This window comes from Diabrotica virgifera, chromosome 4 (genome assembly GCF_917563875.1).
Source record: "Diabrotica virgifera virgifera chromosome 4, PGI_DIABVI_V3a".
Lineage (NCBI taxonomy): Eukaryota > Metazoa > Arthropoda > Insecta > Coleoptera > Chrysomelidae > Diabrotica > Diabrotica virgifera.
Window position 1 is genome coordinate 7,024,873 of NC_065446.1, and position 25,564 is coordinate 7,050,436.

Genomic DNA, 25,564 nt, shown 5'->3' on the forward strand with positions numbered 1-25,564 from the left:
AAAAGTTATTTAGACTTAAAAACTATGTTTCAGTATGTAATTACATCCTTCTAATTGAAATATTCTGAACTATAAAGGTACTTTACTTTTGATCTAAATTTATCTTTTTTGACATACCTCGTATAAATTGATAAAATTTGATATAAGATGGTTGTATTTTAGGTTTTAGACCATCCAGAACTTTTTATTACGAATCACTTTTTTTCTCGCAAAATTAATAATAAAAGAGTTATCAGAATTGAAATAACTGAAAATAATGTTAGTTATCCATAATTAAAAAAAAAATTCAATTGAAGGGTGTAACTGCATATTAGAATATAGTTTTTAATTCCAAACAACTTTTCATCATAACAATTTTCAATATTGTGAAAAATAAAGCTACTTTACTCTTGAGTGAAATTCAAACTTTTTGACATACCTCGTGTAACATTCATAAAATTTGATATCTGATGGTTGAATCTTGGGTTTTGGACCATGCAGCACTTTTTATAAAGAATAACTTTTTTTCGTAAAATTAATAATAAAAAAGTTTTCCATATGGATACAACTTACAGGGACATACTGTATATTTTTAAATTATTTAGACAAAAATAACTCTCCTTTAGTAAAATGTTTTTGGAATGGTAAAAATGACTTTTTAATGATTTTTTTAAATACATATGTTGAAAATATAAGTATTCTTCTTTCATGTAATTTTCACAGAATTGCAGTCATTATTATTTTATGAGCAATAAGATTGCAAAAAACTCTTTGGGATAAACAAATTGAATAAAATTTAAACTAATTGACGAATCGTCTTGGAATTTTTTGTGTATTATACGAACTATTTGACTCCACTTTTCAAGCAATATGAACATTTTAAGTTCATTTTCGTAAAAGTTGCAAAAGCAGCAAATGATCGGACAAAAATTAAAAAACTGCCATTTTACACCTTTGCTTATCTACTAAAAGATAAATACTCTAAATAAGATATTTAATATCCCTATTTTTACCTGTAGCAATTTAAACGAAAAAACTGCCATGTTGGACCTATATTTGTTAGTAACTAAAATTCTCGTCCGAACAACTGTGACGGGCATTTTTGTATTTACAATGTATTAGGTATATAGTAGCCAAACAACCTATTTTCAACCTGGTCAAGTGTCCCGACAAAAACCTTATTTCTTTGGACTAAATATGCGTTCATCATCGCTACATTTCAAATGATGACGGTCTTGTATGTTAGCGAATGCCAACTTACCTTGTACGTATAGTTTACTTTAAACAATTTGCATTGCGTAAAGTTCGGAACCGAAAAACTACTTGGTAACTGCACTGGTAATGTGAACGTATGTTCTCCATGGGCTCCTACTCCAACTTCGTTTATGTCTGCGGCTAAGTTCTCAACTGTTTTCACTTCCGCAGATGCCGTCTGCCTACAGGTAATTAACTGGAAGCAAAATATCATAATACAGTTAAGGTATTGCCAAGATATTGAACAACAGAAACAAATAAAACAACAGAAATATCATAAATGTTTGAAATCACAAAACACATATGATAAAAATACCAGGTTTTTTTGTAAAAGGTATATTTTAAAATACCCTAAATAAGGGTCACAATCATACACAACGTTTTCGGATTAAGAAATCTATCATCAGTGTTCTAAAAGCCAAAAATTGCATACCTGTGCCACCAAAATGTATTGGGTAAAAACCCTTTAAATGTAAACGATTATGTTGTTTTACATACTTATATAAAATTCAAGTGATGTTAAAGATATGTCTGGATGTTACCCAGGGCAACACAGGACTCTTCCCACGTAATTGGAATTTTTTTGGAGAAAACCTCACATATTGGATTTCAATGGCCAACTGACCAGGTTGGTCAGTGAGGTCAGTTGGTCCGGGTAACATGACCGGGTAGTATGACCCGTATGCACGTCAATGGTGAATATAAAATTTTTAGTCGTACGTCAAAAATTTCGCAATAACTTTGTCTTAAAACCTACCAAATTTAATTTGCATACCTCAACCGGTTTTAGAGCAATTAGTGGAGTCACTGAAGGTGGATATGAGCTATTACCTCCGATTTCGTTGAACCTGCATCGATTTTCATGAAAATTGGTGAGTAGTTAGAGAATACCTCAAGAAACAAAGGTGACATGATGCTAACTTGCGCTTTTGTCCTGGGGGTGGATGCTACCCCTTCTCGGGGGTGAAACTTATTTTAATTAAAATAATACCATAATTCGATAGAGGAACAAATTATAATTAAAATTTGTTATATAAAGTTATTAAAATAAATCAAAACTTTTTGAGTTATTAAACATCAAAGATTTTAATTTTTCGTGATAAAAATCCATGTTTTTAACGATTTTTCATAAATAACTCAAAAACTGTAAGTTTTTAGAAAAAAGTTATTCTTACCAGAATTGAAGCTAATAAAAAATGAAATAAACTAGTTACTAAGAAAACATTTTAGTTTTAATTTAAAGTGAGTTATAGGTAATTGAATGTATATTTTTTTCGGCGAGTCCCCAAAACCAAATATTCAATCTTAAATAACGGGAAAATTATGCATTTTATTACATAAAGTATTAAACATTTGTTAAAGTACTTAAAAATATCTATCAAATGAGTTCCCGAACAAGTTGATAGCGTTAAAAGTTTATGCAACAAAAATTTTTCAAAATTATTTATCTTTTAAAATTTTTTCCAAAATGTGTTTTTTTTTTAATAACTCCGTCACTTTTTACGATATAAGGTTCACGTAAAAACCATTTGAAAGCTAATTTCAAGGGATAATAAACCAAGTTAAATTTATCCTTTTAGCCCTCTTACTTTTTTAAAAATAAAAGGTTAAATAGTCCCGATTGCATGGTTGTCGCAGCAAAATTTAAGTTTTAAACGTTTATATCTGTTATTTTTTACCTTAGGGAAATAGTAAAAACGGTATAATATTTGGTACAGAAAAAACTAAAATTTGGTTAAATATCTTGTCTTACGTATATTGAGTATTTTTGGAGTTATTATCAAAAGAAAATGAAAATTACAATAATTTTAAAAATTCTGATTTCCTTAAATTATATCTTTTTTCAAAAATATGCATTCTAAACCGGTCAAAATTATTGAAATCATTACTTATGCTAATATAAAGAAATTATAGTAAGGATTACTATAAATTTTAATTTTGGTGGAAATGGCGTATGTTTTATTTTTCACTTTTTCCTAAAAAATTCGAAAGGATTCTATTATTTTCATCATAACTTTCTTAACTTTGATGCTATTAACTTCTCCTGGAGCTTATTTGATAGGTATTTCGAACTACTTTGATAAGTTCATTGCACGTATATTTTATAAAATGGATCGTTTTCCCGTTATTTAAGCTTGAATACTTAGATTTGAGTACTCGTCTAAAAAAATATACATTCAATTACCCCTAACTCACTTTCAATTAACATTGGTTTAGTTTTTAAGCGAAGAGTTTATTGGTTTTTCATTAGCTTCAATTTTGGTAATTAGAACTTTTTTGTAAAAACTTATAGTTTTTGAGTTATTTATGAAAAATCGGTTAAAAACATGGATTTTTCTCACGAAAAATGAAAATGTTTGATGTTTAATAACCCAAAAAGTTTTGATTTATTTTAATAACTTTATATAACAAATTTTGCTTAGAATTTGACCCTCTATCGATTTATGGTATTATTTTTAATAAAATAATTTTTACCCCTGAGAAGGGGTGGAATCGACCCCCAGGATAAAAGCGCAAGTTGGCATTATGTCACCTTTGTTCCTTGAGGTAAGCTCTAACTACTCACCAATTTTCATGAAAATCAATGGAGGTTCAACGAAATCGGAGGCGAAAACCTTCAGTGACTGCACTAAATAAATAAATGGTCAATTTGTAAGAAAAATTCAACATTCCGTATCTCGGAAACGAAGCATTGGCGTACATATGTTTATAAAGCAAACGGTCATTATTTTTTCATGCAGAATTACCCCTTAAAGTTTGTCGCGCTTATTTAGAAACACCCTGTATTAATAAAGAACATTGCTAGTTGTTAAAAAGTCACTTAACTTTTTTATTATCCAACATAAGCGAATGAATAAAAAACAGAATGTTAAGAAACCCCGGGGCTATAGTTGGGAATTAATTTTAATATTTTATAAAGGCTAGAATATTCCAGAGGGTGTTGTAAAAATTGAGAAAAAACCCAGTTTGATTGGTACACTCGGTATACAATGAAAATTTAAATGTCTAGCAACAATTTTCCTATAGCGATATTATTACAGAATAAGGCTATAAAATATTAAAAAAATTACTTAAATCGGACAACAGGTTTAGGAGATACGATACATAAAAAATGACCCATTTTTTGAGGTACCCGTTTTTCGTGCCGGTGAGTGTATAAAAGCACATAAGTTGAGCCAAACATAGTACATGGCCAAACATTTTCATAATTGCAAAACACTATATTATTCTGAATTTATTTGCGGTCCGCACAAAACTAGCTTACGGTCCGCTGACCGCCAATTGGTGACCCCTACTATAGTATGCGGTCAACCGTCGCGTTTATAAACGCATAAATAAGAAGAATTATTGATGACATGACACAAGATTAAAACTTATGGAGAAATGCAATTTGGGAAGCGAACCCCGCATCAGGACAAAGAGAATGATGACTGTTACTAAAAAATCGTATATAAAATACTTAAAAATACGTACACACATAACACATTGTAAACATAGACCGGGCGCATCTGTAAAAATATTAGTACATTTGGACGCTGAGAGGCGACTCAAATTTTATTGCAGAAATTGCTTGAAAATAACTCAAATAATAATATTTGAGTTATCCTCTCTCTCAAAAAGGTCCGGAACATTATTTAAATAATCAAAATGTCAAAAAATGAAGGAAAAATTCGATTTTTTTCTTCGTTTTTTGATTATAACTTTAAAAGTATTTATTTCCGAGAAAAGTTGTACTAATATAAAAGTTGCGTAATTAAATTTCCTACAACATAGAATTGGTTAAAAATTTAGAAAATAGTCACTCTTGTTGCAAAATAGCACTAATTGCGAAAAAACCATACAAAAACAAGTATTCGCATTTTACGTTTTTCAACCATTTATGCTATATTTAGGACCTTCATATTTCACCCAGAAAAACTTTATGATACAGTTAAACAATACTGTAAATTTCATTAAGATCGGTTCAATAGATTTTGCAAAATAAATTTTGCAATCCAGCTTTCGCAAAAAAATTCATTTTTTTCAAAATGTTACAGGACTAAAAATAAAGCAAATAGCAAGTTGAAATTTTTTTTGCGTATAGAAATGTAATGTACCTTTCACTTGCAATTTGAAAAACTAAAATTGATTAACTACCACGGCGTCAGGAATTTTTTTAAATAAACATTAGTTATTGGTGCTACGCGCAGGACAACGGATAGTTTGCTCTGATTGGGCATTCCAATGACCTTTGATAATGATTAATACATTTTAATTTTTATTACATTTCGATATAAATAAATAAATTTGTTTATTGCAAAATAAAAACACATACTCTATCCCTTGAAATAACACTTTTTTTAGCAAAAACTTTCTTTGTTCATATATTTTAACTTAGAGAATAAAAGTTTATTATTTTTAAACATATGCAATTGTTTACACAATATTTCACAAACAATAATAAAATAAGTTTGATTTTTGTGGAATTAAAATATTAAAATACAACAAAATATAGAGTAAGAAAATAATATATTAGATAAAGATTGGAAGACATTTTGGTGGAAATCTAATTGTGTGAATCGAACACCGCTGTCCTGCGCGTAGCAACAAAAATTAATGTTTATTTAAAAAATTCCTGACGCCGTTATAATTAATCGATTTTAATTTTGCAAATTGCAAATAAAGGGTACAGTACACTTCTATAAGCAAAAAAATTCAACTTGCTATCTGCTTTATTTTCAGTTCTGCAACATTTAAAAAAAATGATTTTTTTTTGCGAAAGCTAGATTGCAAAATTTATTTTGCAAAATCTATTAAATCGATCTTAATGAAATTTACATAGGTCTGGATCCCGCGTATGAAAAAAAAGTTGATTAATAGCAAGCTGAAAATTTGTTAATAGCTTAAGGGTGTCTAGTCCGATAAACTTTGATATATGGGAATACTGAAACAGGGGCAGTTTTAATTGTGGAACAGGTTAAAAATTTGGAACGGTCACACCACGAAAACGGTACATTTATTTTGTCCGACAGAATAGACTTAAACTCTCCTACCAGAGATTAAACTCTCATGCAAAAATCAGACTGTTATTTATCACCTGTCATAATTCCTGTCATTTGACATATTCTACATGTTCCACTCATTAAAACGACCATTTGGATATAAATAGCAGTCTGATTTTTGCATGAGAGTTTAATCTCTGTTCGGAGAGTTTAAGACTGTTCTCTCGGACAAAATAAATGTGCCGTTTTCGTGGTCTGACCGTTCCAAATTTTTAACTTGTTCCACAATTAAAACTGCCCCTGTTCCAGTGTTCCCATATATCAAAGTTTATCCGACTAGACACCCTTAAGCTATTAACAAATTTTCAGCTTGCTATTAATCAACTTTTTTTTCATACGCGGGATCCAGACCTAACAGTGTTGTTTTACTATATCATAAAGTTTTTCTGGGTAAAATATGAAGGTCCTAAGTGTAGCATAAATGGTTGAAAAACGTAAAATGCGAATACTTGTTTTTGTATGGTTTTTTTTCGCACTTATTGCTATTTTGCAACAAGTGTGACTATTTTTTAAATTTTTGACCAATTCTATATTGTAGGAAATTTAATTACGCAACTTTTATGTCGGTACAACCTTTCTCAGAAATTAATAGTTTTAAAGTTATAATCAAAAAACCAATAAAAAATTGAATTTTTCCTTCATATTTTGACATTTTGATTATTTAAACAATGTTCCGGACCATTTTGAGTGGGAGGATAACTTAAATATTATTATTTGATTTATTTGCAAGCAATTTCTGCAAAAAATTTGAGTCACCTCTCAACGTCCATCTCAAAACAGATGCGCCCTGGACTAACAACGTAATTACCTGTTTTAGTTTCAATTCCAGTCCTTCTACATTAGTATTGGACATATTAGAAAGTCTAACTGCAATATTCAAAACTTCTCCTAGTACAAGTGTCCTTTTTGGAATAGAAACGTCCATGCTGATTGGACCCTCCGCACAACAAAAGCAGCATATTGTTTTCTCATCTGAATAGTTTGTGGGTTGCTAAAAACATTTAAATTTTTAAAATAATAATTTCGCTGTAAAACAAAATCAAGAGAATCTTATATTTCAGTTCGTAAAAATTATTATTTAACCATGAAAAACAGAAGAAAAAACGGCGATTTTTTCACAAACTTCTTTCAAATTTCCGTCACTTTTCTTTTTTGAGGAATTTTTACTAACGGTGGTAAACTGTCACGTGAGAAACTTTCCTTTTTTTGCTTTTAAAGATCCCAATCCTGAGATTAACTGTACGCGATTGAAATAACTTTTTCCACCTACCTCTACCGAAAGTATACTTTTCCGGACCTGATTGTAGGGAGCAAAGTTGTACTTTTCCTCCCTAGGGAGGAAAAGTAAAAGTGACGTCATGGTATTTCATTCATGAAATATAACTTATTGGCGCCCTGTACAATATCTATTTTCTATTACGTAAGTATTTATACATTTCAACGTTTATTTAAAAACACTCTGTATTTTGCAGAATGGTAAAAAACAGTAAATTGTTATTCTGATTTAACAATGTTTACATTAATAATTTGACTTATATTTGACAGTTGACAGTTATATTATACCTACTTGTTAATTTTAGTTCTAATGAATTTTGTTGGTTAGTTACATAAATAAATGAAGGAAAAATGAAAAAATGACTTGTTATTTGAGGAAGGTGGAAAAACCATATGTATAACATGGGAGTAAAGCGCCTTTTCCTCCCTTGAATGATTACTGCCCTCCGCTACGCGTCGGGCAGTAAACTTCATTCTCGGGAGGAAAAGTAGCACTTTCCTCCCTTGTTATACAAATAGCTATTTTCGAGGCCTCGACTTTGGCGCCCTCTACAGTATGAATATAAACAAACATATAAATTTAAAAAAATTGTACTCTTTAAGACTTAAATATTAATATCTAAAAAGTTTCACGTTCATAAATAAACGGACTGAGAAAGACTTTCTTAAAAAATGCTTATTTTTGGCCTTCTAACGTGTACTAGTACCTTAAGTGAGTAGGCGCAAAATTTGCTTGCAATTCTTTTTAAATGGATTCATTTTTTCGAATCCTAAGAAAACTAATTAGTATTTTTGAAAAATTTAAACGCATAATAAAAGATTACATTATTAAAGTAGAAGTCAAACAATAAGCAATGCACGTAATCTTCCCCTTGTTGCCATATTCTAAATTTGAAAAAATATATAGGGAATAATCAGATTTTTTTGACATGCCATTCCTATTCCAGCGGGCATTTTATTGGCTAGAAGTAGTGACGATTATACAGGGTGTCCCGAAAATAATGGTCATAAATTATACCACACATTCTGGGGTCAAAAATAGTTCGGTTGAACCTAACTTACCTTAGTACAAATGTGCTCATAAAAAAAGTTACAGCTCTTTGAAGTTACAAAATGAAAATCGATTTTTTTCAATATATCGAAAACTCTCAGAGATTTTTTATTGAAAACGGACATGTATCATTCTTATGGCAGGACCACCTTAAAAGAAAATTATAGTGAAATTTGTCCACCCCATAAAAAATTTATGGGGATTTTGTTCCCTTAAACCCCCCCAAACTTTTGTGTACGTTCCAATTAATTAATTATTGTGGTACCATTAGTTGAACAAAACGTTTTTAAAACTTTTTTGCCTCTTATTATTTTTTCGATAAGCCAGTTTTTATCGAGATGCGGCGTCTTTTTTACTATATTTACATAAAAAAATTATGGCAGTTTTGTTCCTTTAAACCCCCCAAATGTTTGTGTACGTTCCAATTAAACTATTATTGTGGTACTATTAGTTACACACAGTGTTTTTAAAACTTTTTTGCCTCTTAGTCTTTTTTTGATAAGTCAACTTTTATCGAGATGTGGCTTCTTTTTCAAAATATACCAAAAAATTTAAGTTATAAATAAATTTTCAGATTATTAACAGGTGTCTATAATCATACTTAACCATATACAAATATGTGGTGGATTCGACAAATATTCAAAATATCTCGATAAACACTGGCTTATCAAAAAAGTACTAAGAGGCAAAAAAGTTTTAAAAATATTGTGTTTAACTAATGGTGCCACAATAATAATTTAATTGGAACGTACATAAAAGCTTGGGGGGTTTAAGGGAACAAAACCCCCATAAAATTTTTATGGGGTGCACAAATTTCACTATAATTTTTTTTTAAGATGTTACTGCGAAAAAAATTCCTCATGTCCATTATCAATAAAAAACCTCTAGGAGTTTTCGATATATGAAAAAAAAATCGATTTTCATTTTGTAACTTCAAAGGGCTGTAACTCTTTTTGTGTGCACTATTGTATATAGGTAAGTGAGGTTCAATCATCATATTTTTTACCCCAGAATCTGTGGTATAATTTATGACCAATCTTTTCGGGACACCCTGTATATAACGTCACTATTATATTTGGTCAGATGGTAAATGGTAACTGACGTCTGTCATAATATTGGAGGTTAACTATAATGTCAACTTATTGTTTTCAAATTATATTTTATTTATTTAGTCTATATTTTAACAACAGTTTATTTTTTTACCAACTTCACTTTCCCTGCCCTATCCTTGATTGGTCTTGTTGTATGGTAAGTTTAATTTTAAGAAATGTTGCTGGATAAATGGGCACAGCTCACAAAGGCCATAAAAGAAGAAGAAAAAAAATAAACAAACATCTTACATAACCTTATATCGGACAATGTCAGTTTGACACTTATAGTAAAGATAGTTTCACACTCTTAAAGACAAAGAGAAATAGTGTATACTGTGGCAGCTTTGGTAAATAAATATGTGTTTATATTTGGCAACAGCGCTGTCCTGCCAAACTTGACGTTAGCGAAAAAACTAATATATGAGGAAAAATTTGTTGAATTTGTTCGCCGTTAAGTTTGTATCAGTGGGTTATAATGACATTAAATTCATACCAAGTTCAAATCCCAAGGCTAAGATGGTTCCATAACCAAAACAACAGGAATTTTATTATTACTATTAACAGAATAAGAACAAATCATGCAATGTCACCAAGCTATAAATGTAAAATTGGTTTAGCTGATAATTCCTCATGCTTATGTGGTGAACTGGGAGACGTAACACACATTATACTTGATTGTCCATTAAATAGTGAAAGCACAGATAAATTTTATAGTGAAGTAATTAATAACAAAATTTGCTTGCCGATTAATTTAAACTGTATAATTTTCAATAAAAATTTTAATATACTGTATTGTTTATATAATCACACCAAGAGGTGCAAAATGAAATTGTAAATTGCTAACAATAGGTTTGTTCGTAGTACGATCCAAACGATCAGCAACCGTTGCCAACCATCAGACGCATGCGCAGTTAACCGTTGGCGCTGCGCAGTTAACAGTTAGAGTTCGCAGATTACGAACGCGCATGCCTCTGATGGTTGGCAACGGTTGCTGATCGTTCTACGAACAAACCTATTGCCTTCGTTAACAATTCTGCAAATCATTCCATTTTATAACACAAAACAAAACATTGCACACATTACCTTTTACCAAATTAATAATTTATCCACTATATAATCGTGAAGAAGGACGATTTTTTTTAATTAGAAAAATATGTATGTGTGTTTATATATGTGTATGTATGTATGTGTTTATACAGGGTGAGACACCAATAACGCGACGGAGGATTACAGCGAAATGGTAAAAGATTTGAAAAAAAATTTTAATTAGTGGTTTGTAAGTTAATAAAATCTACATTTTAAAATTATTTTGAAATATACAGGGTGTCCCAATAAATGGCGGCGTATCAAAGTTATATTTTTTCTTATGGAACACCCTGTATTTTATTGCATTTTTAATTGTTCGCAAAAAATAAGGTATAGTTTCATAAGACTTCCCTACACCTATTTACAGAGTGTTCTGAGTTATGTTGACTTCTCTTAGGCCCGTATTCATAGTCGGTACTCAAGTCAGCGTCGATGCTTAAGGTCGACCTTGAACAAATTTGTGTTTCATAAACCGTACTCAACGTGAAATGCGGTCTTAGGCCCGATTGTACATTGGCGGCTTAAGCTATGGCTTAGTTGAACCGGGTTCAATTTTGAGCGTCGGTTTAACTTCATTCGGGTTGTTCAATGCCGAGTTCAGTTAAGCCGAGGTTCATACAAATTTTGGTAAGGTTGGCAACGTAAGGCATGCGTATTCAAAGCAATTCCCGTCAATTCTCGACATAAATTTTCCCGCCATTTATGTATTATTATTTGGTTTTTGTCAATATAATTCTTTTATTACTGTTATTAGTTTAATCGGTATTTTCTATCGTTTAGTTTATCAGTTTAATCAATTTCCTACGTTAAATTTGTGAACAGACCATTTGAATAGGTATTATAAGTATTAGGATATTGCAATGTGTTTATTTTCTTTTTGTAAAAAACTGTTTTTATATAAGTGTTTTTTTCTACACTGGACGCAAAAAAGCCTTCCAATTTCACCTCTCAAAAAGAAATATTGGTATCTTTGGCCAAATAATAAAGCAGAATTGTACAAAATAGAATGAAACAAATAACCCCCAAAATTTTAAAGAATTTTATCAAAGCCATTGATTGTAGCAGATAGTAAGAAATTTTTATAAATATCTAATAGTTGTTGTATGTATTAGTTTAAATTTCTAAATTAACAAAGTATTCATGCATAAGATTTTCAACCTCCTCCTACGTTTGACAAATTGTACTTCTCATGATTCTCTAGACTATAGACAGTTAGATTTACTACATTTTGGCTAATGTTATTGCTACTTCTTCTTCTTTATGTAGTATGGGCAAAGGGTTATTAAAAAGCATTGCAATATTGTGTATCATTGATGTTCCAATTACAATTGAATGGGCCTTCCGAATAAAAGTGCCATGTGATTCGTTTTTAAGAAATCGAACAAAAACTGTTAAAATTATAATAATGGTAAATTTATACATTTTAAGGATTAGTAATTAATTACTTCAGCTTAGTACCATCTGTTTAATTTCAGTACTTAAATTACATCTCAACTGAACTAACTTTTCTTCGTCATTGATATTTTATGGACTTTACGGTCTTTAAATGTACCTATATTCTTCTTAATATATTCGTCATGCTTTGACTGGCTGATTGACATATAGTCCATGCCATTAAAAAGGATTAGTAATACAGTACAGTTATTTACAAACTGTATTAATAACTAACCCTTAAATGTGTAAATTTACCAATATTCCAATTTTAACAGTTTTTGTTCGATTTCTTAAAAACGAATCACATGGCACTTAACAATTGTTATTCGGTAGACCCATTCAACTGTGTCTATGCATTCTGCATTCTCATTGTGCCTCATTAAATAAAATTTCAGCTTGTGATGAAGGATTGCGTAAGGGTGTTATCAGGTTTTCTTGACTCCGTAACCACTATCACCAAAGAAGATACTAATTCAATCTTCACATTCTCTTCTCATAAATATTTAACTGTTTACAGCTATGATTTCAAATTCACTCAAAAATGTTAATATTTGCCTTATTCTAGGGAAGTAGGTAGGTAATTTAAATAATTTTAGAAGGTAAATTAGTTTGTAATTATTATTAAATAAAGTGATAATATGTACCTACATAAGCATGGTACAAATATAATTAATTTAAGATTTATTAATAAATTATGTACATCTAATTTAATAAATTAACAAAATCGTTTTCTACATTTGCTTCAAAATCATTCACAAGTTGCAAAAAGGAGCCTGTTGCTTAAAACCAGTGATATGGGCCCACTTCACTGCACAAAACCTTAATTTAAGGCAATAAAAACAATGTTCTTAGAAGATACAGCTTGGTTCTTGAAATGTCAATAACAAATTTGCCACTTGTTTTCGTTCTCGTTCTTACCTATCTGTTCGATTTTTTATTCTATGAGCAATACTAGTTTCATACAAATAGTGAACAGTGAACAGATATCCAAAATCTTTGCAACAATGCATAATGCATTATCCTTCCATTTTCAAAATGATTTTCTCTAGACCTACACTGTTTCTGTGTTCTCCTTCCTTCTAGAATATTTACCATTTCCAGAAAATCTTCATTATTAGTTAAATTTTCAATGAGGTTCATTTTTAAGGTGTAAATATTATGATTTCCGTTGACAAATGACAAAAATGTGAGGTTAAAAATGCTTGAACCAGCGCTAAACCGCCGAACATCGACCGCTCAGCTGAACCCGGGCTTAAACCGAGCTCAAGCTTAAACTTTGTATGTACAACGCACTTCTTGCCCTGAACTCGGTAATGGCGCTGAGCCGGAGTTGAACCTCGATTGTACAACCGGGCCTTAAAGAGCCAAAAAATGACACTAATGACAGCTGAGTCTCAAGTCGTCGATAGACCTACCTTAAGTATGCGTTTCTAACCTAACTTTGTTTGTTTATGTTTGAATCTCGATTGAATATTAATTTTTTCCAATTCAGTTCGACTTCCAATCCATATTTTTCGTTTTTCTAATTACAATAAAAAATGTATGAAGAAGTTGAAGAATTTTTAGAGTTTATTGATTGTGTTGAAGAAGAAAATCGCCCGGACAAATTCGTGATAAAATTATATCTAAAATCCAATGGAGTTTTAATATTGAATTTCATCAGAGCATTAACTTAACAACAAATATTGTATGCTACTTAGAGGAATATAACCAGTTTTATGAGGTTGCCCATTTTCCTAATGTACAGGTTCTCGAAGGGAGATTATGTATATTGTTTTTCAAGAACACTTATCAAGACATCTTAATATTTGATCCAAGTTCATTAGCAGATCCAAGAGCTAAACTGGAAAGTAATTTTGTGTCTTTCTCTTGTTCTACATTCAACTGGAATTTGTTTATTTATTCTGAGAATATATTATTGAATCCTTGTATTATGTTAGATACTTACATTCTTTTTATTTTATTTCTCAATATGTATTTTTATATTTTATTTTAAAATAAATGAGTATGAGTTTCCCTCCTTTTAAATAAGTGTTAAACCTTTCCTTACCAATTATAAAGTTAATTATGCATGTAAACAGCAATATATACCCTATTCCACGAACATACGCCTGTTTTGGATTACTTCGACAACGAATATTTTACTGTACAAAATAAGAAGAACGAAAGTAAATTGTAAATTGCAAATTACATTGTTGTTTATTGGAATAATTATTAGCGCCATTTACTTTCGTACTTCTTATGTTGCACAGTAAAATATTTGTTGTCGAAGTAATCCAAAACAGGTGTATGTTCGTGGAATGGCCCATACTATTTATGCAGATGACATTGTTGTCTTAATAAGAAAAAACTGAAGTTTGTTAGGAACTTGAAAGGTGAAGAAAGAAAATGCATGTCTACAAACGAAACCAGAACAAAATATATTGAAATGTGTGGAGAGATAAAATAGAATAAATTTGTCACACTAAAAACAGGAACAAAGGGATACACAATTCTGGACCTCTGAGGTAAACTACACTATGTCATTTCGAGCAACTGTGTTGCAACAAAGTTTAGAGCACTTAGAATGTTAATAAAGATCTGATATATCCCATAATTGGTTGAAAGTCAATATGACCATATTTTAATGATAATACATTACCAATTTGTATAATCCAACTAATAAAATAAGTGGATTAAAGGAACTTGTTTAAAATAACACCATGTCAACATAGTGTAGTTTACCTCCGAGGTGCAGAATTGAAAATTCCAGTATTTGGCATTTCAATTCAAGTGTTTGGGAGTGACAATAATTGATAAATATAGAAGAAGGAAGAAGAAATATAAAACATACTTCTAAAAGGAAGCATAGCTGAGGAATATCAGAGATTGCACTAACCTCAGCGTTGAACAGATATTTCATATTGCAAAAGATAGAGAACTGTTTAAAGAAGTGATTGCCAACCTTCGTTAGAAGACAGCACAATAAGAAGAACAGGAAGCAGAACAATGGTATAAGATTGAAGTCAAAAATGTATGTAGGGCAGCTATAATTCAAATATGTAGGTATATGAAACAGGCATTTGACCAGTGGCTTCGTATGATTGTGACAATTGGACAATAAATAAGAAAGATGAAAAGAAAGTAGACATCTAGAAAAGAAAAGTATTGTAAGAAATTTTTAGTGGATTTAGGCACCAGAGTTTTATTTGCTCAGTAAGAAATAAAGGAGATTTCCCAGTGTTTTCTCTATGTACATACTTTGAATAATATTTCATTAGTACCCATTACTCCCCACCAAGAATAAAGTAATATCACAGTATTTTGATATACTGGGGTAATATTCAAATATATACTTTTGTGCTGTTATTTGGGTAAGATTGTTAATATTTTATATAAATATTATTTTTGGTGCTTGGTACAAAATCCTTCTAATAATTTAAATTTATCTGACTCATTCATATTGACAAGGGACGATTTTATTGAAAGATAGTTCATTCGATTACATAAAATCAAATTTAACTTAAGAATATCCATCAGAAAAATCATAGCATGTGATTTGTCTTTAAAAATTTAAACATCAAATAAATTTAATTTCAAACTTAAATTGTGACTTATTCCCACGGAAATTGTAAATTGCATTTTATATTATGTTCCAATGTCATGGTTTGTTCGTTAGTTCTTTGTTTTGTAGTGTTAAGTCTGATGAAGTATATAAACAGAAGAAAGCTGACACCATTATAGGTTTGTTCTAGCAAACAGTCAAACTAGTCAGAAACCACCAGCAAACAGTTGGCCAGTGAGAAAACATAATAGTCACCAGTGCTATCCCCTCTACTCACGCTGGTCCACTATTCGCTGATGGTTTCAAACCGTTTGAAACTTATGCTAGAACAAACCTAATAAAACGGTAGGTACATACTATGAAACACCAAAGTTTTTCCTTCCTTTCAGTGAGAAATAAAGGGTATCTCCTAGTGTTTTCTCTATGTTCTTTGAATATTTGATTAGTACCCATTACTCCCCAACAAAAATAAAGTAATATCACACTATTTTGTCATTTTTAGTGGGGTAATATCAATATCCACAAATAGCATTGACATTTGGAATTTAAAACAGATTCATGTTTTCAATATCATACATTTAACTTGAATACCTACATTAATTCCAAAATAAAAATAGATACATAGGTATATTTATATTAACATAAGTATAAACAGAACATTATTTACATGTAGGTTAGGGCTTTTATTTACATAAAACCATTGTTTTAAAGATCCAAATTTACAATGCAATCATTTATCACAAACACAAATAATAATGAAAACTATAAGAGATTACGGATATACGATATACCGATTACCAATAACCTCTGAAATAATAGCACATTATTGAATTAGAAAAAATAAAAATGTTATCTTCCCACCCATATAATAAATTTTCTTTAACTTAAGCATTTAAATAATTTATTTTCAAAAAACAAATTATGTAAATAAAAATATTGCAAAGTCAAAGATAATTGACATGACAGATTCTGCATTTTATTTGGTGTCCTATGTCAATTTCAATGCTTGAGCACAACCTTACCCGAGAAAACCCGAAGTATCGTTTATGAAACAGAACGAAAACTTGAGTACGACGCTACCGTAAGTTCGACTTGGCTGAGCACGACCTCAAGTACGGGTTGAGTACCGACTATGAATACGGGGCTTAAAATGTAAAGTTTTAAAAGAAGGCTTATTCTCAAGTTATTTAAGAAATTATAAAAAAAAATACTTTTACATCTAAATAGTTGGATATTGGTTGAATGTATTCTATGATTCATTATTACACATTTATTTACAGGGTGTTCAATATTTACAGTTTCATTATTGGATTATTCAATGTGTCATATGATGCTTATTTTAAAAGGAACAACATGTATATTAATCATTAATTATATTAAACGAAGTCATCTCTTTCGAATGGTATATGGATGTCCTATACCTAGGTCTAATAGTTTTTGCGTAATTTACAATTATTTAAATTCTTAATCTGTAAATCGATTTTAAAAAAAAATGTATCTCATTGTATGACACCGTCATTTTATGACAGTACGGTCTGGTAATTATCAAAAATATAAACATACATGTATGATATTCAAATTTAATTGTTCCTAAAAATAAATAATCACGTTATCAACGAAAGAGTAGACATGGTACTTTGCATTGGGGAGTGTTTGCAAAATTGTATCTTACTTTCTAAAGTTTACGCTCAAAAGTAGGTATCCTGATAGAAGACACCCAAAAAAGGACGTTATTGAGAAATTTCGGAAAGTTAAATAAAAATAAACCAGTTATTTGTGATCACGTCAAGGAACTTGATGTCCTGCTTTCTGTTACGGAAAACCCAAATACTAGTAAAGAAAAAATTTCGAGTAAATCAGTCAAACGACTGTTAGAATACTTAAGAGAAACCACTATTATCCGTATAAAACTCAACTACACCAATATTAGACCGAACAGGACTATGATAAATATTTAACTTATCGTTTATGGACTTTAGACTTTGGAGCAGATTCTGATTTTTTTTTAAATGTATTGTATACAGACCAATCTACATACTTTTCATAATAATGGTCTAGTAAATATACATAATTTTCATTTCATTATGATACAGTAAACAAACATTTATTTAGTACAGTTTAAAAATCGAGAGTGCATAAATATTATTCTTAAAATCAATTTACCGTTTAAGAAAATTGTAAATTACGCAAAAACTATGACTCCTAGTCATGGAACATCCCTATACAATTCGAAAGAGGAACTTGTGTTTAGTATAATAATTTATTAACATACATGGTGTTTTATTTAAAATAAGCATCATATGACACATTAAATAATCCAATAATAAAACTGTAAATTTTGAGCATCCTGTAAATAAATGTGTAATAATCAATCATGGAATACATTAATTAAGTATAAAATAATTACCAGACCGTACTGTCATAAAATGGCAATGTCATACAATGCCATTAATTAACTACATCTTTTGTTTTAAAACCGATATACAGATTAAGAATTTTAATAATTGTCAATTACGCAAAAACTATGACACCTAGGTATAGCACATCCATATACCATTCGAAAGAGGTACATTTGTTTAGTATAATTATTTATTAATATACATGGTGTTCCATTTAAAATAAGAATCATATGACACATTGAATAATCCAATAATAAAACTGTAAATTTTGAACACCCTGTAAATAAATGTGTAACAATTAATCATGAAATACATTCAACCAATATCCAAATATTTAGATATAAAAAAGTATTTTTTTTATAATTTCTTAAATAACTTGAGAATAAGCCTTCTTTTAAAACATTTTAAGAAAAGTCACCATAACTCAGAACACTCTGTACGTAAGTATAGGGAAGCCTTATGAAACTATACCTTATTTTTGGGGACAATTCAAAAATGCAATAAAATATAGGGTGTTCCATAAGAAAAAATATAACTTTGATACGCCGCCATTTATTGGAACACCCTGTATATTTCAAAATAATTTTAAAATGTAGATATTATCAAGTTACAAACCACTAATTAAAAATTTTGTTCAAATCTTTTACCATTTCGCTGTAATCTTCCGTCGCGTTAGTGGTGACTCACCCTGTATATGTATATGTATGTGTGTGTATATACAGTGATGAGCGCGCTAACAACCGGCAAAATAACACAAAAGATGGAAAACATAATACATTGCGAAACAAAAAGAGATGAAACTAGTGGAGGTGGAAAGGATCGTTATAAACATATAAAGTAACATTATATTACATAGTTTCCCATCTTTAGACGTATCATGACAACTGTCACTGTGACAGTAGAATTTTATAAAATACTGCTGTCACAGACATCTAAAGGTGGGAAACTATGTAATTTAATTTTAATTATGTATACCTTTATAACGATAATTTCCACCTCCACTAGTTTCATTTCTTTCTGTTTCGCAATGTATTATGTTTTCCATCTTTTGCGCTATTTTGCCGGTTATTAGCTTGCTCATCACTGTATATCTAGGTATAATATATTTTTATTATGTTAGTTAAATATACGTATTCTAGTTATTTAATATTATACTTAGATGTAAAAATTGTCTGGCTAATTGGTCTTTACCAAAGCCATCAAATTAAATAAATAAATAAAAAAAATGACAATAAATCTATGACGTCCATTCATAATTGTTTGACTTCTAGTACCGAGGGCCAAAAGTCCCTGAAAACTCCTATAATGTTTATTTGAATAAGTTACAGGGGTGAAAAAAAAAAGAGAAAATTGAGTGTAAACATTTCAAATATCTTATTCAAAAGAAACATTTTGTTTATTCTAAGGGACTTTCTGCCCTCGGTAGTAAAATGTATTCTTTCAATCTGCGTTTAAATTTTTCAAACGTATTGCGTATAAAAATGCATTGCAAGCAAATTTTGCGCCTATGCTCTTAAATAAAAATATTTAAAAATACACATTTACCAGCAAGTCAGGTTTTTGAAGGTAATTCAGATCTACTAATGAGACAACAATGAAAATGAATGTATCCTCATAGTCAAAAGCCATTGGTCGGTCAACAATAGCAATAACTTTGTAGGTGATGCTTCCATATGGACAATTGTATGTAGAAGGAATATTATTGGGTAGTATCAAACTAAATGGATACATGTGTTGACCAGTAGGCAGTTTAGTTGTTCCAGAATCTGCAAATATTTTAACATTTAAAACAAAATTAGACCGTGACACTTGCGGACTGCCAACAGAAGTGAATACTTCTTATAGATTCGATTATATTCGCTTCAATTCAATTCGATTCCATTCGTATGGTTTAATTTTATTTAATATATATTATGTCTATAATTTAATATACAGGGTGTTTCATTAGGAAACGGAAATACTTTAATGGTGAATAGAGGTCACCGAGCCGGTTCTAGATATAGTACATTTTTTGCCCTACCGACTTTTATAACCGAGTTACAGGGTGTTTTATCGATTTTGCCCATTTCTTTCCTAAGCCATAACTTTAGAACCACCCTGTATATTTTTTTGATATTTGGTAGGTACACATATGTCTCATTCAAAACCCAAACGACCGACATACTAACCATAAGAAAAATCCAGGTCCGGATTAACAAAAAATTATAAAGTAATTGTGACCTTAAAACAACACCCTGTATATTGAAATTTTGAAAATCTGTTTGCATATTTGAAAAGAGCACAAAAAAGTAAGTTTAATGGTTCGCTTCAATTTTTCGGCCAGACAATTTTATGACTTTAATTTTGAAATTATATTGAATTTTTTAAGAACTTTGACGTTAAAAAGCAGATATTATTAACTTTTATTTATAAATTATTAAAGTTAATGAATAAATACTCATTTTAAAAATAATCAATACTTATTTACCACATTGGAACGACCCAATTACTAATGACAAGAAAAATCCAGGTCCGGATTAAGAAAAAAATACAAAGTAATTGTGACCTTGAAGCAACACCCTGTATATTGAAATTTTAAAAATTTGTCTGCGCATTTTAAAAGAGCATGAAAAACTGTGATTAAAGGCTTCTTTTAATTTTTTCGCCGTTGATTTATTTACATCAATTTTGAAATTATATTGAAATATTAAAGAACACTGAGATTAAAAACCAAGTATTGTTAACTTTTAACAATAATTTAATGTTAATGAATCAAAACTTATTTTAAAAATACTTAATACTTATTTACTACGCTGGCTTCATAGATTATCTGGATTTGTAGCTATATGCACATCATTAAAAATTAGAATTGCGAGAATTGGGATATTTTAATGATTTAGTAAAGAATTAAAAAAACTGCTATATCTAATAAAACAAAAATTCGTTACAATTCAACAATTTAACATAAATTAAAAATATTTGAACTATAACAGTTGCTCAAAATGTCCGCCATTTTGTTCGATGCATTTTTAAATATTTAAAAATATTTAAAATATTTCTAATCGATTTTCTAAGTACATTTTCTAAGAATTAATCAATATGATTTCAAAATTGCCGTAATTAAATTATCTGCGCAAAAATTTGACATGCACCTTTTAACGCAGTTTTTATGCTCTTTTAAAATTTTGACAAAATTTTAACAAACAAATTTTTAAAATTTCAGAATACAGGGTGTTGTTTCAAGGTCACAATTACTTTATATTTTTTTCTTAATCCGGACCTGGATTTTTCTTGTCATTAGTAATTCAGTCGTTCCAATGTGGTAAATATGTATTGATTATTTTTAAAATTAGTATTTATTCATTAACTTTAATAATTTATAACTAAAAGATAATAATATCTGCTTTTTAATGTCAAAATTCTTAAAAAATTCAATATAATTTCAAAATGAAAGTCATAAAATTGTCTGGCCGAAAAATTGAAGCGAACCATTAAACTTCCTTTTTTGTGCTCTTTCCAAATATGCAAACAGATTTTCAATATTTCAATATACAGGGTGTTGTTTTAAGGTCACAATTACTTTATAATTTTTTGTTAATCCGGACCTGGATTTTTCTTATGGTTAGTATGTCGGTCGTTTGGGTTTTGAATGAGACATATGTGTACCAGATGTAAAAAAAATATACAGGGTGGTTCTAAAGTTATGGCTTAGGAAAGAAATGGGCAAAATCGATAAAACACCCTGTAACTCGGTTATAAAAGTCGGTAGGGCAAAAAATGTACTATATCTAGAACCGGCTCGGTGACCTCTATTCACTATTAAAGTATTTCCGTTTCCCAATGAAACACCCTGTATAATACATATACAGGGTGTTAGTAAATAAGTATGACAAACTTTAAGGGGTAATTCTACATGAAAAAATAATGACAGTTTGTTCTATAAACGTATGTCAGCAAATGCTTCGTTTCCGAGATACGGGGTGTTGAAATTTTTATTTCAAACTGCCAATTTATTTATTGCTCTAACACCGGTTGAGCTATGAAAATGAAATTTGGTGGGTTCTATTGCGTATTTTTTGACCTACAACTAAGAATTTTATATCCATCATTTTATTACTTATTTATTACATTTATTTAGTACCTACCGGTAATGGTCTGAATATTGTTAAAGAAAAAAATAGTACGCCACTGAGATATTTCAAATTAAAAATTATTTTTAGATTCCATGTTTAATTTACAATAAAAAACCTTTCTTGCATTTTTTTTCATATAGTGCGCCGTTTTTATGCCAGAAATTAAATATCTGGTCGCGTATTTTCATTTCTCAATACATTATCAAGAACTATCCAATATAATATTACTAAACTAGAACAATAACAGAAAATATTACTAATAAGATTTTAACTAGGTGTAAAGCTACAACAAATGTTCAAAATGACCTCCTTTAGAGGTGACAGAAGAATTTTATATTCATCATTGGCGCGCGTAAGGGTAATGGTCTGAATTTTTTTAAAGAAAATATAGTACGCTACTGAGATATGTGAAATAAAAAATTATTTTTGAATTCCTCGTTCAATTTACGACAAAAAATCTTTCTTGCCTTTTTTCATATGAGATGCCGTTTTATGCAAAAAAATAAAACATCTTAACGTTTACAAAGTATTTGAAATAAATATCTGTGCATATGGAAACTACCTCGAATACTTTGTAGGCGGTAAGATGTTTTATTTTTTTGCATAAAAACGACGCCTCATATAAAACAAGACAAGAAAGATTTTTTGTCGTAAAGTGAACGAGGAATTCAATAAAAATTATTGTTTATTTGACATATCTCACTGGCGTACTATGTTTTTCTTAAAAAAATTCAGACCATTACCCGCACGCGCCCCAATGATTAATACACTAAGCGTCAAAATTAACGCACCACCTTAAAAATGGGACATTTTTAATGTCTCGTATTTCCTAAACCTGTTGGCCGATTTGAGCGATTTTTTTTAGCATATTATAGCTTTATTCTTCAAGAATATTGATGTAATAATATTATTGCCAAACAGGTAAGTGTCATTGTATACCGGGTGTAACAATGATAGTGTGTTTTTTCCTCAAAGTTTGGAACACCCTGTGGAATATTCTAGCGTATATAAAATATTGAAATTAAAACTTAACTGTAGCCTTAGGCTTTTTTAACGTTTTGCTTTTTGATTCATTTGCTTATGTTGGCTAATCAAAAAGTTAGTTACTTTAACAACTAGCAATGTTATTCATCATCGTGTTTCTAAATAAGTGCGACACGCATTAAGGGATAATTCTGCATAAAAAAATATGACCGTTTGCTTTATAAACATATATCCGCAAGTGCTTTGTTTCCGAGATACAGGATGTTGAATTTTTTCTTACAAACTGACGATTTATTTATTGCTCTAAAACTGGTTGAGATATGCAAATGGAATTTGGTAGGTTTTAAGAAGCAGCTATTGCGCATTTTTTGGCATACAATTAAGTATTTTATATTCACCATTGGCGTGCATACGGGTATAAACATTTTATATACATCCCGTATGCACGCCAATGGTGAATATAAAATTCTTAGTTGTATCTAAAAAATGCGCAATAACTACCTCTTAAAACCTACCAAATTTCATTTGCATATCTCAACCGGTTTTAGAGCAATAAATAAATCGTCAGTTTGTAAGAAAAAATTCAACATCCTGTATCTCGGAAACAAAGCACTTGCGGACATATGTTTATAAAGCAAACGGTCATATTTTTTCATGCAGAATTATCCCTTAATGCTTGTCGCACTTATTTAGAAACACCATGATGAATAACATTGCTAGTTGTTAAAGTAACTAACTTTTTTATTATCCCACATAAGCGAATAAATCAAAAAGTAAAATGTTAAGAAAGCCTAAGGCTACAGTTAAGTTTAATTTTCAATATTTTATATACTCTAGAATATTCCACACGGTGTTCCAAACTTTGAGGAAAAAACACACTATCATTGTTACACCCGGTATACAATGACACTTACCTGTTTAGCAATAATATTATTACGTCGATATTCTTGAAGAACAAAGCTAACATATACCTACTAAAAAAATCACTAAAATCGGACAAGAGGTTTAGGAAATACAAGACATCAAAAATGTCCCATTTTTAAGGTGGTGCGTTAATTTTAATGCTTAGTGTATAAAATTCTTCTGTCACCTCTAAAGTAGGTCATTTTGAACATTTGTTGTAGCTTTGCACCTAGTTAAAATCTTATTAGTAATATTTTCTGTTATTGTTCTAGTTTAGTATTATTATATTGAATATTTGTTGATAGTGTATTAAGAAATGAAAAATATGCGATCAGACGTATTATTTTTCGCATAAAAACGGTGCACTATATGAAAAACAGGCAAGAAATGTTTTTTTATTATAAATTAAACGTGGAATCTAAAAATAATTTTTAATTTGAAATATCTCAGTGGCGTACCTACTATTTTTTTCTTTAAAAATATTCAGACCATTACCGGTGGGCGCGCCAATGATGAATATAAAATTCTTAGTTCTATGTCAAAAAATGCGCAATAGCTACCTCTTAAAACCCACCAAATTTCATTTTCATATCTCAACCGGTCTTAGAGCAATAAATAAATTGGCAGTTTGAAATAAAAATTTCAACACCCCGTATTTCAGAAACGAAGCATTTGCGAACATATGTTATACAGCAAACTGTAATTATTTTTTCATGTAGAATACCCATTAAAGTTTGTCATACTTATTTACTAACACTATATACTGATGAAGTATAGTAAACATTTCGTGTAAATTTTAATCGTCAACAGTACATGGAAGAGTCCATTTATTCCTGTTAAAGAGGAGGCTGTTATACAAAAGTGTACAAACCTTTTTAAAGTTGTTAATAAATTATTCCTTTTAAATTACACTCAAATTGTATTTTTAAACGTCTTATTTATTTTAGATAATAATTAAATTCACTACCAAATGCCATTTACATTTTATTAATACCTAATTTAAAATTTAGTTCTGTATCTCTCAAACTCAAACGTAAATATCGTATGGTTTGCTGATATAAATACAAACATAATTATTTGAATATAACATAATTTGTTTAAACAATATAATTCATAAATCAATTTAAACAATACATAAGTTTAAGTAAAGGTACGATTCCGACAACTACTGCAGACGGCAGTTACAGTTGTCACCATGAGAGACGTCATTACTTTGCACTATTAATTTGTATATTTATTAGCAACTGACCTTCTGCCGAACAGTAGTTGCTAATAAATATACAAATTAATAGTGCAAAGTAATGACGTCTGTCATGGTGACAACTGTAACTGCTGTCTGCAGTCGTTGTCAGAATCGTACCTTAGCAGAACCTATACGGGGGGGGGGGGAGGGGTAACCGCAAGGTAACC

At 30.0% G+C, this 25,564-nt stretch overlaps 1 protein-coding gene and 1 long non-coding RNA gene across 4 annotated transcripts in view; one reads left to right on the plus strand and one right to left on the minus strand.

Annotated features, from left to right (window-relative positions):
• Nucleotides 1-25,564, minus strand: part of LOC126882894 (arrestin domain-containing protein 3-like) — a 42,265-nt gene that overhangs the window by 13,463 nt on the left and 3,238 nt on the right. For all 3 annotated transcript variants that reach the window (XM_050647962.1, XM_050647963.1, XM_050647964.1), the window contains 3 exons: nt 19,701-19,921; nt 7,084-7,266; nt 1,241-1,429 (listed from right to left, as the gene is read on the minus strand). In XM_050647962.1, the coding sequence (XP_050503919.1) occupies nt 1,241-1,429; nt 7,084-7,266; nt 19,701-19,921 (593 nt within the window). The remainder of the gene's footprint in view (nt 1-1,240; nt 1,430-7,083; nt 7,267-19,700; nt 19,922-25,564) is intronic.
• LOC126882907 (uncharacterized) lies at nt 11,180-13,210 on the plus strand. Its single transcript, XR_007697425.1, has 2 exons — nt 11,180-11,613; nt 12,608-13,210. It is a non-coding gene; the product is annotated as an uncharacterized LOC126882907 (long non-coding RNA).